The sequence below is a fragment of the Pipistrellus kuhlii genome, unplaced genomic scaffold (assembly GCF_014108245.1).
Source record: "Pipistrellus kuhlii isolate mPipKuh1 unplaced genomic scaffold, mPipKuh1.p scaffold_m20_p_34, whole genome shotgun sequence".
In the NCBI taxonomy this organism is placed as follows: domain Eukaryota; kingdom Metazoa; phylum Chordata; class Mammalia; order Chiroptera; family Vespertilionidae; genus Pipistrellus; species Pipistrellus kuhlii.
This window is the reverse complement of record NW_023425534.1, coordinates 65549-79670: the sequence shown is the minus strand read 5'-3', so window position 1 is coordinate 79670 and position 14122 is coordinate 65549. Positions and strand designations below refer to the sequence as shown.

General features: G+C 67.8%; 2 protein-coding genes across 3 annotated transcripts; one reads left to right on the top strand and one right to left on the bottom strand.

Moving 5' to 3' along the window:
* Nucleotides 1-41: 41 nt before the first annotated feature.
* On the bottom strand, nt 42-3404 carry LOC118732029 (ceramide-1-phosphate transfer protein). Its single transcript, XM_036461016.2, has 4 exons — nt 3370-3404; nt 1649-1674; nt 1480-1618; nt 42-1370 (listed from the first exon to the last, which is right to left on the bottom strand). The coding sequence occupies exons 2-4, from the start codon at nt 1656-1658 to the stop codon at nt 848-850; spliced, it is 672 nt and encodes a 223-aa protein (XP_036316909.2). The 5' UTR covers nt 1659-1674; nt 3370-3404; the 3' UTR covers nt 42-847.
* Nucleotides 3405-3502: 98 nt separating this feature from the next.
* On the top strand, nt 3503-14091 carry INTS11 (integrator complex subunit 11). Of its 2 annotated transcripts, XM_045570514.1 has the most exons (18): nt 3503-3664; nt 6804-6901; nt 7292-7365; nt 9670-9898; nt 10290-10388; nt 10465-10499; nt 10698-10836; nt 11493-11557; nt 11760-11949; nt 12258-12341; nt 12600-12689; nt 12763-12925; nt 13025-13132; nt 13214-13275; nt 13355-13497; nt 13583-13712; nt 13822-13901; nt 13966-14091. In XM_045570514.1, the coding sequence occupies exons 1-17, from the start codon at nt 3637-3639 to the stop codon at nt 13894-13896; spliced, it is 1812 nt and encodes a 603-aa protein (XP_045426470.1). In that variant the 5' UTR covers nt 3503-3636; the 3' UTR covers nt 13897-13901; nt 13966-14091. The 2 variants fall into 2 exon arrangements, with proteins under 2 accessions (XP_045426470.1, XP_036316877.1); XM_036460984.1 differs by having other exon boundaries at nt 13822-14091.
* The last annotated feature ends 31 nt before the right edge of the window (nt 14092-14122 follow it).

Below are 14122 nucleotides of genomic sequence, written 5' to 3'. Positions count from 1 at the left end.
GAAAGTCATCACCCGTATTGCAGTGTTCAAGTCATCACCCAGCACAGCTGTGGCACCAGGGCCCTGAGCTAACAGTGAAGAGCGGTGGGCAGGCCAGGCTGGGGGTGCCCATCGGCCAGCCCATCATGCAAAGAGGTCCAGGCCCCGCTCTGCCGTGCACCCTGAGTCTCTGGGCTCCAGGGGGACGGGCAGCAGGGGCAGCAGGGGCGCGGGGAGGGGATACAGCATCGCTGGGTGCCAGGGAGGCCAGCTGGCCCAGCAGGGAGGGGCTCTGGGGGGCTTGGGGGCTGAGCTGTGCAGACTCACAAGCAGAGGCCTGGGGAGCAGTGTGGCCGCAGGAGGCAGGGCTGGAGGCAGGGCCGGCCTGTGCTCCCGCTGCCTGCCGTGTGGAGGTCACATGGGCCCCTGGCTCAGGAGATGGGGGCAGGGAACAAGACGCAGTGCTCCCTTCCTGCCCCAGGGACAGCCCGCCTGCCACCGACGCCAGGACCCAAAGGCTGAGAAGCACACGCTTGCTGGATTGTCGGCGGGTGAGGAGCCTGCTCTCCGAGGACCTGGGGCTCCCGCTGCACAGACCGGACTCAGGGGTGAGGGCAGCCTCTTGTGTGAACTCTGACCCAGCCCCACTGTCCCTGCCTTCTGCCCTCGCTCACCCTCCCGGCCGGCCGGCACCTGCCTTCTCGTCTGCAGCCCAAGCGGGCCGCGCCAGGCCCACGGCCCCCGCAAGCTCAGCGGCAGGGGGACAGTGGCGCTCCTGCCCCAGGCACCCCCGGGGAGCTCCGCGGTGGGACTGAGGGGCCCCGGCTGCCCAGCCTGGCCCCGGGGGCGGGGGCCGGGCCTCGGGGCCCTAGGGCAGGTCCAGCAGGGCATGCTCGGCGTAGAGCTTCTGGGAGACGTCGTACACGTGCTCGATGAAGGGCAGGGCCTCGCCCAGCATGGCCACGGCCTGCTCCGCGGACCCCACGTGCATGGCCTCCAGGAAGACCTTGCGCGTGGGCAGCGTGCAGAAGGCCAGGGTGACGGCCCGGCGGACGATCCAGGGGTGGTAGGCGGCCAGCGAGGCGTTGTAGGAGTCGGTGCAGAGCGTGGCCGTGCGCGCGTCCTCCGGGCTGGTGCGCAGGCCCTCCAGGAAGAGCTGCAGCCAGCGCAGCGCCCGGTGCAGCCGCAGCACCGTCCGGCAGCCGGAGTCCGGGTGGCCGGAGCGGCGCTCCAGGTCCACCAGCTGGTTGCCCACCTCGTAGGCCACCATGGACTGCAGGCTGCAGTAGTGGTCCCGCTGGGGCCCTCCGCACAGGCGCTCCATCACCTGCAGCTTCGCCACCACGTCCTTGGAGATGAAGGAGAAGATGGCGCCCAGGCTGTTCAGGAACCTGCGAGGGAGGGAGGGGAGGCAGAGGCTGGGCCCCGGGTGCTGCAGGGCCTGCCCCGGGGGGGGTGTGGCTGGGAAAGCCCCACTTTGCCCCCCCAGCACCCACGCACCTGACCAGCCCCCTCCAGCCGGCGAGGTAGTGCTCCAGCAGCACCTCCTCCTTCTCGTTGAGACACTGCTTGAAGCTGACCAGGACGACCTTCAGGTTGAAGTCCGACCCTGCATCGTCCATGGTCGCTGGGGCTGGGGCTGGGGCTGGGGCTGGGGCTGGGGCCGGGGTCGTCTCCATGGGAATGGGCTGACTCCTTCGGGGGAGGGGCAGGAGGAGAGAAACAGCTGGGGTCCCACTGCTCCCCGAGAGCCCACCTGCCTCTCGGACACCCACCGGACCCTGCCACGCCCCTTCCCGGAACACGGGCCCACAGACCTCAGCCCGGCCTCCCCCTGCCCCTCAGACATGCTCCCCCGCCGGTTTTCCGGTTTCTGTGGGTGTAATGTCTCTCTCTCATGAGAACGTCTGTGGTCGCTACTTGGAGAAATGCACGCTGGGTCCCCACCCAGCTCCAGGCTGGGGTGTCAGTGACAGACACACTGCCCAGCCTCCTCGGGGAGACATTTTAGAGGGGGCGGGCGGGGAATAACACAGACGGGAAATTGCGGCAGGGGAACGAGGGGAGGAGTGAAAGGACAGTGAGGGGAGGTGTGATGGCCAGGAGGGGGCTGCGCGGCCTGGCCTGTCCCCGCTCACAGCTGCCTCCATCCGGGGAGCCAGCACCGAGGCTGCAGGCCAGCGTGTGCTGGACAGATGGACAGACACCGATCCTTTCCTGCTCTGGATCCTGCTTGTGTTCATACCGTGGCTCCACAAACATCCAAGCACCATAGCGCCCTAGTTGGCGTTGAAGTGTGGCTCTTATGGGCCCTGGGGACTCAGCGGCACCTCACCTCAAGTCCAGGACAAGCTCCCATCCCATTGGGGCTGGGGGTTCCCCTGCCTTTGGTGCTGGGTGCCCTGTGGAGACCTGGCCAGGGAGGGAGGCCACCCGAGCTGTGCAGCCAGGAACCGGGCATCTGGGCAGGCTCTGCCTCCAGCTCTGGGCAGGCCACTCACCATCCTAAGGCTGGGCCTCCACCTGGGGGGGGAAAGGGTCAGCACGCCCTGCCCTGCCCACCGTCCAGGCTGATTGGGCTCAGTGAGTGGGTTGGCCTGAATGCCTGGCATGGGGTGGAGCCCTCAGAGGTGAGCTCACCCCGTCTCAGGTGTGGGGGCGGCCAGGCCTCAGGAAGATGTCCCTCTGGAGACTTCCAGCACCCCATCCCCAGGGCCTCCGTTCTCTGCCCGCGAAGCAGATGGCCTCCGGGCACTCAGGGCCCCCTTCCTGGCCACCGGACATCCTGTGAGCCTGGCCTTCCTGCCCGGAGCCCCAGCCAGCAGCCCACAAGGGCGGCCGGGAGCCTCCGGAGCCTGGAAACAGGAAGGGCAGTGCAGCTGAGGGTGGCAGCGGGCCAGCTAGGGAAGGTGGTGCAGGACAGGCCAGGGCTCCCCGGGGGCAGCCCTGGGCCAGAGGTCAGGGCTCAGCGGGAGGGCGCCCCAGCCCCCGAACCCCATGCTGACAGCAGGCTGAGTCCCCTGGAGAGGGCACCCCCGTCCCTGCAACCAGGCCCCGAGCTGGGAGCAAAGTCCGCCCAGGACGGCCTGCAAGTCTCGCCTGGGAAAGGGGCACCGGGCGGCGCCGGGCTGGGGCGGGGTGGGGCCGTTCCTGGGCAGGTGCTGCTCCCGCTGAGGCCCAGGGATGGGACAGGTTCCCGGGGTGCGGGGTCCCGGGTCCGGGATGGAGGGGAGCCGGGTCCTCGGCCGCCCCGTCCCGCGACCGGGGTCCCGCGCTCGCCCCGGAGAGATGCCCAGCCGGACCGGTCCGGTTCCGGGTTCCCAGCGCCCACCCGCGCCCGCCGCGCCCGCCGCGCCCGCCCGCGCCCACAGCGCCCGCCGCCCGGCTCACCTGCGGCGCCTAAGCCGCCGCCGCCGCCGCCGCTGCTGCCGCCACTGGACCGCCCCCGCCCTGGATGGGCCGCCCGCCGCCCAATTAGAATGCGCGGCCCGCACTTCCGGCGGGCGGACCGGAACTGGGCGCCGTGGAGGCGGGATCGCGCCTGCGCCGTGCGTCACCGCCAGCCGCGCTCTCGTGTTGCGCTTGGGGTCCCTGCGGCCGGGGTCCCGTCCGGCGGCCGGTGAGCGCGGAGCGACAGGCCGGGGAGCGCGCGGCAGGATGCCCGAGATCAGGGTCACGCCCCTGGGTGAGTGAGGGCGCCGGGCGGACCGGCGGTGGTGTGTCAGGGCCGGGCGCGGGGCCGCCCTCCCGGCCGCAGCTGTGGCGCGGGGCCTCGGGGTGCGGGGTCCCGGGTCCGGGCTGGCGGGGCCTCAGGGCGCGGGGTCTCCGGGCCGGGCTGGCGGGGCCTCGGGGTGCGGGGTCCCGGATCCGGGCTGGCGGGGCCTCCGGGTGCGGGGTCCCGGATCCGGGCTGGCGGGGCCTCAGGGCGCGGGGTCTCCGGGCCGGGCTGGCTGGGCCTCGGGGCGCGGGGTCCCGGGTCCGGGCTGGCGGGGCCTCGGGGCGCGGGGTCCGGGTCCGGGCTGGCGGGCTGGGCGCCGCACCTCCCTCGCTTTGCGCGTGGACTGATGCTCGCGGCGCCTCCCCCCCCCCCCCCCCCCTCGCGCTTCGCTCGCCTGCTCCACCTGCCTCGCGCCCGGTGGCCTGCAGGCTCCCATCTACCCAGCCTGGTGGTCCACTTAGATCAGCCCGTGGTTTACGTGACCTCGTGACTTTAAAGAAAATAGCTTTGCTTCTTGAAAAAGATACGCGTTTGCACGTTTATGTTGTTACCCCAGACCTGAGGATTTTTTCTCTTTCTTCCCATTGCTTTTCAGAGTGGGAAGGAGGGGAGGGAGGGAGGGAGGGAGGGGAGCGACAGGAGAGCCGCACATTGACTGGTTGTTACTGGCTGCCTCCCGCAGGAACCCCTACGAGGCCGGGGGTGAACCTGAAACTCAGGCTCCAGCCCTTGATCAGGAATCTGACCTTGACCCTTCGGTGCTTGGGCCAATGCTCTAACCTAGAGGTGTCGAACTCAATCAGAGAAGGGGCCAAAACCTAAAATCCAGCCTAAATCGCGGGCCGAATGGTTTACTGAACAGTCAGTCATAAACTGTCATTGTGATGGAAACGCAGCGGAGTGCAGTGATGACAGCGCGGTGCGGGCCACATTGCAAGGCCTGGCGGGACGGATTTGGCCCACGGGCCTTGTGTTTGATACATGTGCTCTAACCCATGAGCAACACCGGCCAGGGCCTCGTGCACTTTTAAAAGCCTGAACTGTCCAGAACAGTGCGAAGGCGGAAAGGTCAGGCAGAGCCCAGGGTTCCAGGAACAAGTGGGCTGTCGCCTCCAGGACTCCGGCATTTCCCTGCTCACAGCAGGTGCCCTGTTCCAGCCCTGCCTTCTTCGCTGGCTGCCAGTTGAGGGCAGCTTCCCGCTCAGGTGTCCCACGGACCTCCACACCCTTGCTCTTCCTCAGAAGAGCCCGCCCACCCCCAGCTGGGACGCTGAGCTGTGGCAGCCACAGCGCACAGCCAGCCCCTGCCCAAGCCTCGCCCTCAGCCTCGGGGTGTGTGTGTGTGTGTGTGTGTGTGTGTGTGTGGGAAGGGCAGGGGGGGAGCACACATCTCAGTCCACCGTGTGCACGTCACTCCCATGGCCTCTTGTGGCCGCTGGCGCAGGGTCCCCTCTGGCCATGGGCCCCACGCCTGCCCCTGCCCCTGCCCCCCCTCATCCCCAGGGCACTGCGGGACCCTCCCTCCAGCCCCTTTTCCATTTGCCGTTTTGTCAGCAAGCGCTCTCCTCGAACAGTCCTCCCTCCTTGCTTCTCTGACCCCGGCTGCACCTGGTGTGCCCCGGGCCACGCAGCCACATCACCAAAACTGAACCTGCTTCTCCCTTCGCCCGTTTCCGCCTTGTTTGTGGGCTCCCAGGTCCACCTGGGCTGGACAGTCTCCGAAATCACCGGGGCCACGGGCCTTGGCACCCTGCCTCCCGCTGCTGTCCCACCCGCTGGGTTCTGGAAGTTTCTGTGGCCCCTTCCCTGCCCACCTTACCCCCTGGCACTGACCTCCACCTGGTGGGCTCACCGTCTGTCTCTTGGCCTGGACCCTGCGCTCCCTGCAGGCAGGTGGTCTCCTTTCCTTTGAGTCCTGCCCCTGTGTGTGCCCCGGGCTCTGTTCTCACATCTCCCACCCAGTTCAAGCTCCCGAGTGGTCGTTGGGGCCGGTGTGCACGGCTAGGAGCTGGGCTCGGGTCGGAGGCCATCCCTGGCCCATGCTTAGGAGCCATGCGTCAGGGGCAGAGGTGGATCCCACCAGACGGTGGCCCTTCCCCGCCCACAGACGTCGGGAGGGCCTCTGGGCCGGCACGCTGGGAGCAGACAGTTACCACCGCCCACGGGGCGTCCTGGTGGAGACAGGAGCGGGCCTGGAGGGACCCCGGGCGGCCACCGGGGCTGGGCTGCCTGAGGCACAGGCAGAGCTCCTGGCTGGCGTCCCTGCGGTTGTCATGGGGATAAGCGTCTCCAGGACCAGCCGCTGTCCTGCGCTGGCCGTGGTCCTGTCGCCTCTGGGTGTGCTGCCAACAGCGGCCCGGTGGCCGGCAGAAAGCTGGCCATTTGCCATTACGGGGCCGTATGAGGTTGTGTCCATTCCTTCTGGGCCCTGAGGCCACAGGTGGGCCAGAGGTGCTGGATGTGCCCTGTGACGGCTGGAGCAGCCGGGCAGGGCTTGGCGCCAGGAAGTGGGCGGGAGCGGGTTCCGGGCTGGTCCCTGAGGTGGGTGCTGCTGTCAGTTGGGCATGCTTCCCCGTGGCCAGGCTGAGCCCTGGGAGCCTCGGTGGTGGCACCAGGGCCGGCAGCGAGGTGGGCCGCCCCCGGGGGCCGCTCAGGACTGCCAGTGCCGTCTCAGCCCAGGTTTCAGGGGGTGGTGAGGCGGAGCCCCGGTGCTCAGCAGCCCCGGGCCTTCCAGGGAGCGGTGGGTCACAGCAGGCGGATGCAGCCTCCCTGCATCCGAGGCTGGCAGCAGAGGCCGGGCCTGAGGCTGGAGGCGAGGGCCGCTCAGGCCAGGACGCCCTTGGAGGACAAGGCGCTCGGTCCCCTCCTGCGCGTCCCCTTCCTGTCTGCGGTGGGTGTGACGTGGTCTTACATCACACGTCCACTCAGCCGTCGTGAGGTCCTTTCCCAGCCCGAGGGCTCTGCCAGCCAGGGGTCCAGAGTGCCCGGGGGGCCTGGGACAGGCAGCTGGGCCTCGGCCTTTGGGGGCGGGACAGCGGGCGGTGGGGATGGGAGGGTGTGGCAGCACCTCCCTGACCCTGACCCTGACCCTGACCCTGACCTGCAGGGGCTGGCCAGGACGTGGGCCGGAGCTGCATCCTGGTCTCCATCGGGGGCAAGAACGTCATGCTGGACTGCGGGATGCACATGGGCTTCAACGATGACGTGAGTTCCGGGGAGGGCGGGGCGTGGGGGCTGGGCCATCCTGCCAGGCTGGCCCTGGGCGCGGACCTGGGGGACTCGCGTGTCAGGCGCTGACCCATGGAATGGACACAGTCTGGGCAAGTGGGCAGTGCAGGCGGCAGGTGGGCTGCCCCTCCATCACATGACGGATGGGGTGTCCTGCCTGGGTCAGTCTGTCCAGGGAAGGGCTGTGGGCGTCCGCAGGCTGTGTGGCGGCTGAGACCCCGTGCTCAGAGGCTGTGAGTGGGCAGTGGTCCTGGCACCGCCGCTGCCAGATCCGGGTGTTGGTGCCTGCTCCCTGGAGACTGGCTGCCCCGCCGTCGCTGCGAGCCGGGCAGCCGCTGTGTCTGACGCTTTCTCTGGATTCCTCAGCGGCGCTTCCCAGATTTCTCCTACATCACCCGCAACGGCCGGCTGACCGACTTCCTGGACTGCGTGATCATCAGGTGGGCGCTGCCTCAGGCCGGGGGGGGCCGGGGGGCCGGGGCTGGGGGATGGGACTGTGAATGGGGCTGTGGGATGGGGCTGTGGGGACAGGGCTGGGGACGGGGCTGTGGGACGGGGCTGGGGAAGAGGCTGGGGATGGGACTGTGGGATGGGGCTGGGGATGGGGCTGTGGGGACAGGGCTGGGGGATGGGGCTGGGGGGCTGGGGAAGAGGCTGGGGGATGGACTGTGGGACGGGGCTGGGGAAGAGGCTGGGGGATGGGACTGTGGGATGGGGCTGGGGACGGAGCTGGTGGATGGGACTGTGGGACGGGGCTGGGGAAGAGGCTGGGGGATGGGACTGGGGGATGGGGCTGGGGAAGAGGCTGGTGGATGGGACTGTGGGACGGGGCTGGGGAAGAGGCTGGGGGATGGACTGTGGGATGGGGCTGGGGAAGAGGCTGGGGGATGGGACTGTGGGACGGGGCTGGGGAAGAGGCTGGGGGATGGGACTGTGGGACGGGGCTGGGGAAGAGGCTGGGGGATGGGACTGTGGGACGGGGCTGGGGACGGGGCTGGGGGATGGACTGTGGGACGGGGCTGGGGAAGAGGCTGGGGGATGGGACTGTGGGATGGGGCTGGGGACGGGGCTGGGGACAGAGTTGGGGGATGGACTGTGGGACAGGGCTGGGGATGGAGCTGGGGGATGGACTGTGGGACAGGGCTGGGGAAGAGGCTGGGGGATGGACTGTGGGACGGGGCTGGGGACGGAGCTGGGGGATGGACTGTGGGACAGGGCTGGGGAAGAGGCTGGGGGATGGGACTGTGGGATGGGGCTGGGGACGGGGCTGGGGGATGGACTGTGGGATGGGGCTGGGGGATGGACTGTGGGATGGGGCTGGGGGATGGACTGTGGGATGGGGCTGGGGACGGGGCTGGGGGATGGACTGTGGGACGGGGCTGGGGACGGAGCTGGGGGATGGACTGTGGGACAGGGCTGGGGAAGAGGCTGGGGGATGGGACTGGGGGATGGGGCTGGGGACGGGGCTTGGGGATGGACTGTGGGACGGGGCTGGGGACGGAGCTGGGGGATGGACTGTGGGACGGGGCTGGGGACGGAGCTGGGGGATGGACTGTGGGACGGGACTGGGGACGGAGCCGGGGGATGGACTGTGGGACGGGGCTGGGGACGGAGGTGTGAATGGGGCTGTGGGATGGGGCTGGGGACGGGGCTGGGGGCTGGGGGTGTGGGATGGGGCTGGGAGATGGGGCTGGAGGACGGGGCTGGGGGCTAGGGGTGTGGGATGGGCTGGGGGCTGGGGGTGTGGGATGGGCTGGGGGATGGGGCTGGGGGGCTGGGGGACGGGGGTGTGGGATGGGGCTGGGGCATGGGGCTGGGGGACGGGGCTGGGGGACGGGGCTGTGGGGTGGGGCTTGGGGACAGGGCTGGGCTGTCTCTAGCCTTCCCTGCTTGGCCTGCAGAGGCTGCAGGCTGGTGGTTCTGTCCCAGTTGCCTTGTGGCTCGCCCCAGGCCTGGCCCTCCCTCTCGTGCTGGCCCTGAAGGTGGTGTCTGTGTGTGGTCATAGGTGTTCATGGTGCTGCTGGCTGGGCTGCAGTCAGCTTTTTGGGGGAGGGGGACACAGTGTAGTGGAGGAGAGCCAGGTGCGCAGGACGATGGGCCAGGCCAGGTCTCCAGGGGGAGGCCAAGACCGGCCCATCGACAGCCGTGCAGAGGGCTCCGGGCGCACTGTCTTTTTGGCTGATCTGTTTCTTCAAGAACATGTCGCTGTCTGACACACATTCTCACGGCGTGTCGCTGTCTGACACACATCTAACCCAGCGTTTTTCAACCGCTGTTCCTGGTGTGCCGTAGGTGCAGACAAGACAAGAATTTTATAATTTTTCACTGTTTTGTTTACTTAATATTTCATAATAAAGTAATTATGAAATACTTTCTTTGTGTTTATTTGATTCCTATTCAAGAGAATTACTTTATATATAGTCAATATAGGCACAGAGTTAAATTTTTTAACGTTTTCTAATGGTGGTGTGCCTCGTGATTTCTTTCATGACACAAGTGTGCCTTTGCCCAAAAAAGGTTGAAAAACACTGATCTAACCGTTCCTGTGCTCACTGCTGAGCAGGGTGTTAGAGTGTAAGGTCTGTCTGTCTGCTCCTGCCCACCCCGGCACTTAGGACACGCCTGGCACCGGGAGCCCTCAGCGAGTGAGGGGTGGGAGGACGATGGTGGGCAGGGACCGAGTGGAGCTGGTGGGAGGGGCTGTGAGGGGGGTGCCGTGGCCGCTGACCCTGCTGCGCCCCCAGCCACTTCCATCTGGACCACTGCGGGGCGCTGCCCTACTTCAGCGAGATGGTGGGCTACGACGGGCCCATCTACATGACCCACCCCACCCAGGCCATCTGCCCCATCCTGCTGGAGGACTACCGCAAGATCGCCGTGGACAAGAAGGGCGAGGCCAACTTCTTCACCTCCCAGATGATCAAGGACTGCATGAAGAAGGTGGTGGCCGTGCGGCTCCACCAGACGGTCCAGGTCAGTGCCAGGCCTGGCCACCAGGGGGCACCGGCGTCCGAGCAGGACAGAGCTCCTGCGTGCTGGCCGGGGAGGCAGGGGCTGGACGGAGCGGAGCGGGGCTGCGGGGTTTGGGCTCCATCTCGGCCACTGCTGTGCGCGCGTCAGGGGCAGACGGAGGGCTGGCCGCAGGCGAGAGGTTAAGTGGCAGCATTTATCAGAGACGCTGCTTGTGTGTGTTTCCTTAGAGCAGTGGTTCTCAACCTTCCTAATGCCGCAGCCCTTTAATACAGTTCCTCATGTTGTGGTGACCCCCAACCATAAAGTTATTTTCGTTGCTACTCCCCCCCGCCACCCCACACACACACCCCTTACACACAGCCACAGCCCTGACCCGGCCCTCCCCTCCCAGGTGGACGAGGAGCTGCAGATCAAGGCCTATTACGCCGGCCACGTGCTGGGGGCCGCCATGTTCCAGATCAAAGTGGGCTCGGAGTCCGTGGTCTACACGGTCAGTGGGTGCCCTGGGGCACGGGTGGGGTGCTGGGCGGGGGGAGGAGCGCCTCCTGAGAGCTGCTCCCCTGCAGGGCGACTACAACATGACCCCGGACCGGCACCTGGGGTGAGTAGGCAGTGGTTTCATGCAGTGCCGCCCCCCAGGGAGGCAGAGTCTCCTCGGGGCTCCCTGCCTGCTGCTGGGCCTTGCAGAGGAGGCTGCCCCTCGGTCCGGAGGCCTGGGCGCGAGCCGCTGGGTCTGGCTTGATGCTCCCCTGCTGGAGGCCCTGTGGACTGTCCCCCTCAGGCCATGCCCCTCTTCCAGAGCCGCCTGGATTGACAAATGCCGCCCCAACCTGCTCATCACAGAATCCACGTACGCCACGACCATCCGTGACTCCAAGCGCTGCCGGGAGCGGGACTTCCTGAAGAAGGTCCATGAGACGGTGGAGCGCGGCGGGAAGGTAGGCCCCAGCGGGGGGGCGGGCCTGAGGGCGGACAGTTAGGCCTCAGTGGGGGGGGGGGGGGGGGGGGCGGGCCTGAGGGCGGACAGTTAGGCTGCAGCGGGGGGGGAGGGGGGGGGCGGGCCTGAGGGCGGACAGTTAGGCCCCAGCGGGGGGCGGGCGGGCCTGAGGGCGGACAGTTAGGCCGCAGCGGGGGAGGGGGGGGCCTGAGGTCGGACAGTTAGGCTGCAGCGGGGGAGCGGGCAGGCAGATCATGAGGTCGGGGTGGTGCTGTGGTTCTGGCCGGGAGAGGCCCTACTCCTGTTGGGAAGAGAAGCGCCCTTTGACCCTCTGGGGTACTGGCTTCCCCTCATCTCAGGTCCCACCACAGGCTGGCCAGTGTCCACCACTCCCTTTGGGATGGAGTGTGGCCGGAGGGGTGGTGGGGGTGGGGTGGGGCAGGATGTAGGGGGGCCTCCAGCTCTCAGGGGTGCCTGGCCGTGGCCTCTTTGTGGACGTGGCCTCCGCCATAGGAACTGCCAGCAGGGCTAGTCTTCACGGCTGCTGCCCAAGAAGGTGGCCACAGGGAGTACCTGCCCAGCCACTGTGTTCTCACGAGCTCTGCCTGGGTGAGCAGGGCGGCCTGGCCCCTACCCACGCCAGCCTGCCCTCTGCAGGTGCTGATCCCCGTGTTCGCGCTGGGCCGCGCTCAGGAGCTCTGCATCCTGCTGGAGACCTTCTGGTGGGTACGGGGCCCTGGGCTGAGTGCGCGGTAGAGGGGGCTGTGGGGCCAACCTGAGCCTGGGGCCCAGAACAGCACGTGGGCACCTCGTTCTGCACTGAGGCCTCCACACAGCCCTGCCGCTCGGAGGGGCAGGCAGGCCGAGGGCCTGGGGACGTGCGGGTCGACCTTCGGCTCCCCCACCACGGCCACCCGCCCACAGGGAGCGCATGAACCTGAAGGCCCCCATCTACTTCTCCACCGGCCTCACGGAGAAGGCCAACCACTACTACAAGCTCTTCATCACCTGGACCAACCAGAAGATCCGCAAGACCTTCGTCCAGCGGAACATGTTCGAGTTCAAGCACATCAAGGCCTTCGACCGAGCTTTCGCCGACAACCCGGGCCCAATGGTGAGGCCCTGGCCTCTGTGCCGCTGCAGCCAAGGCATGCCCCCAGGCTGGGGCTGGGCCTGGGCCTGGGCCAGCCCCATGTCCACAGCGCCTTCCTCCTTGTCTGGGGCCTGCCCGGGTCCCTGCCTGCGCCCCACCCCCCTCCGTGGAGTGGGGCACGCGGTGCTGGAGGAAAGACGGTGTTGGGTTGGGTGGGAGATGTGAGTGGAGCAGGAGGCCTGATGGGCGGGGAGGACAGATGTGTGCAGAGCCTGGTTCTTGGTCGGGCGCGGCGAGGGCTGCCCTGACTGCCCCATGGTCACCCCCAGGTCGTGTTCGCCACACCCGGGATGCTGCACGCCGGGCAGTCCCTGCAGATCTTCCGGAAGTGGGCCGGGAATGAGAAGAACATGGTGAGGGGTCTGGGATGGCTCCGTGGAAGGCCTGAGGTTGGGCAGAGGTGGGGAGCAGGGGCTCCCCCGGCTTGGGCACACTGCTGCTATCAGAAGGGGTGCAGTACCGGGGCCCAGGGTCCAGCCAGGCAGCTCAGACGTCACTGTCTGCCCGTCTAGTATCAGGAAGCCCTCCTGAGCAGGGGTCGGTCGTGGGGCTCAGCCCTGGGCAGATCGAGGCCATGCAGGCGGCTAGCAGCTCTGCCTTTTCTCCTGCAGGTCATCATGCCGGGCTACTGCGTGCAGGGCACCGTGGGCCACAAGATCCTCAGCGGGCAGCGCAAGCTGGAGATGGAGGGGCGGCAGGTGGTGAGTGCTGCCTGCCCCCAGCTCCCGGGCCCCTCTCGGGTGGGTGCTGACAGCCTGTGCCTGTGCCCTGCAGCTGGAGATCCGCATGCAGGTGGAGTACATGTCCTTCAGTGCCCACGCGGACGCCAAGGGCATCATGCAGCTGGTGGGCCAGGCGGAGCCCGAGAGCGTGCTGCTGGTGCACGGCGAGGCCAAGAAGATGGAGTTCCTGAAGCAGAAGATCGAGCAGGAGTTCCGTAGGCAGCTGATGCGCGGGAGGGCTCGGCGGGTCGCCCCCAGGGGTCAGCATGGTGGGCTGGCCAGCCTGACTGACGTGCTCTCTGCCCCTGGCCCAGGAGTCAACTGCTACATGCCAGCCAACGGCGAGACTGTGACCCTGCCCACAAGCCCCAGCATCCCCGTGGGCATCTCACTGGGGCTGCTAAAGCGGGAGATGGCGCAGGGTAAGCGGGGCAGGCGTGCCTGCTGGGCGGAGCCAGGCGGGCAGCGGGCCCTGGCAGCTCTGATCCCTGCTCTTCTCTAAGGGCTTCTCCCCGATGCCAAGAAGCCACGGCTCCTGCACGGCACCCTGATCATGAAGGACAGCGTGAGTGCACAGCAGGGCGGCGCGGTGGGGCGGGTAGGGGCCGTGGCGTGCTCTGACCTGACCCGACCCTGCCCCGCAGAACTTCCGGCTGGTGTCCTCTGAGCAAGCCCTCAAGGAGCTGGGCCTGGCCGAGCACCAGCTGCGCTTCACCTGCCGAGTGCACCTGCACGACTCACGCAAGGAGCAGGAGACGGCCATGCGTGTCTACAGCCACCTCAAGAGGTGGGCACAGCCTGGCCCTCTGGCGGGGGGCGGGCGGGGGGGTGTGTCTCACGAGGTGGGGCCTGACGTGTCTCCTCCTGAGCAGCCTCCTCAAGGACCACTGCGTGCAGCACCTCCCTGACGGCTCGGTGACCGTGGAGTCCATTCTCATCCAGGCTGCGGCACACTCCGAGGACCCCGGCACCAAGGTGCTGCTGGTCTCCTGGACCTACCAGGTGCGTGCAGGACCCAGGAGCTGGCCCCGGGCAGCGGGTCAGGACGGGTGGGGTCACTCCTTCCGCCTGAGCTGCGAGGCGGGACTACAGCTCCTGTGTCCCCTCGTAGGACGAAGAGCTGGGGAGCTACCTCACGTCTCTGCTCAAGAAGGGCCTGCCCCCAGCCCCCAGCGGAGGCAGCTGACCGCCACGGCCGCCTGCCCTTCCCTCGCCAGCCAGGGGCCTGGGCTTCCACTGCAGGACAGTGCCTGCTGCGGGCTTCCCTCTGGACGTGCAGCCCGCAGCCGGCCAGCGCCAGCCTCACGTGGGCAGCACCAGTGTCCCATGTCTGCCCGCGTGGCCGTTTGGGGCGGAAGAAATAAATAACCCTAGAGACCTCTTCACATTTTATTTTATCATATTAATTCCCA

What these genes read in the sequence shown, in the direction of transcription:
- LOC118732029 (XM_036461016.2), bottom strand. An exon ending in GGCTGGAGGGGGCTGGTCAG is followed by an intron (nt 1,371 to 1,479) that starts GTGCGTGGGTGC and finishes CCTCCCTCGCAG; the next exon opens with GTTCCTGAACAGCCTGGGCG.
- INTS11 (XM_045570514.1), top strand. Translation starts at nt 3,637, where the DNA reads ATGCCCGAGATCAGGGTCACGCCCCTGG. An exon ending in ACATGGGCTTCAACGATGAC is followed by an intron (nt 6,902 to 7,291) that starts GTGAGTTCCGGG and finishes TGGATTCCTCAG; the next exon opens with CGGCGCTTCCCAGATTTCTC. An exon ending in CTGGACTGCGTGATCATCAG is followed by an intron (nt 7,366 to 9,669) that starts GTGGGCGCTGCC and finishes CTGCGCCCCCAG; the next exon opens with CCACTTCCATCTGGACCACT.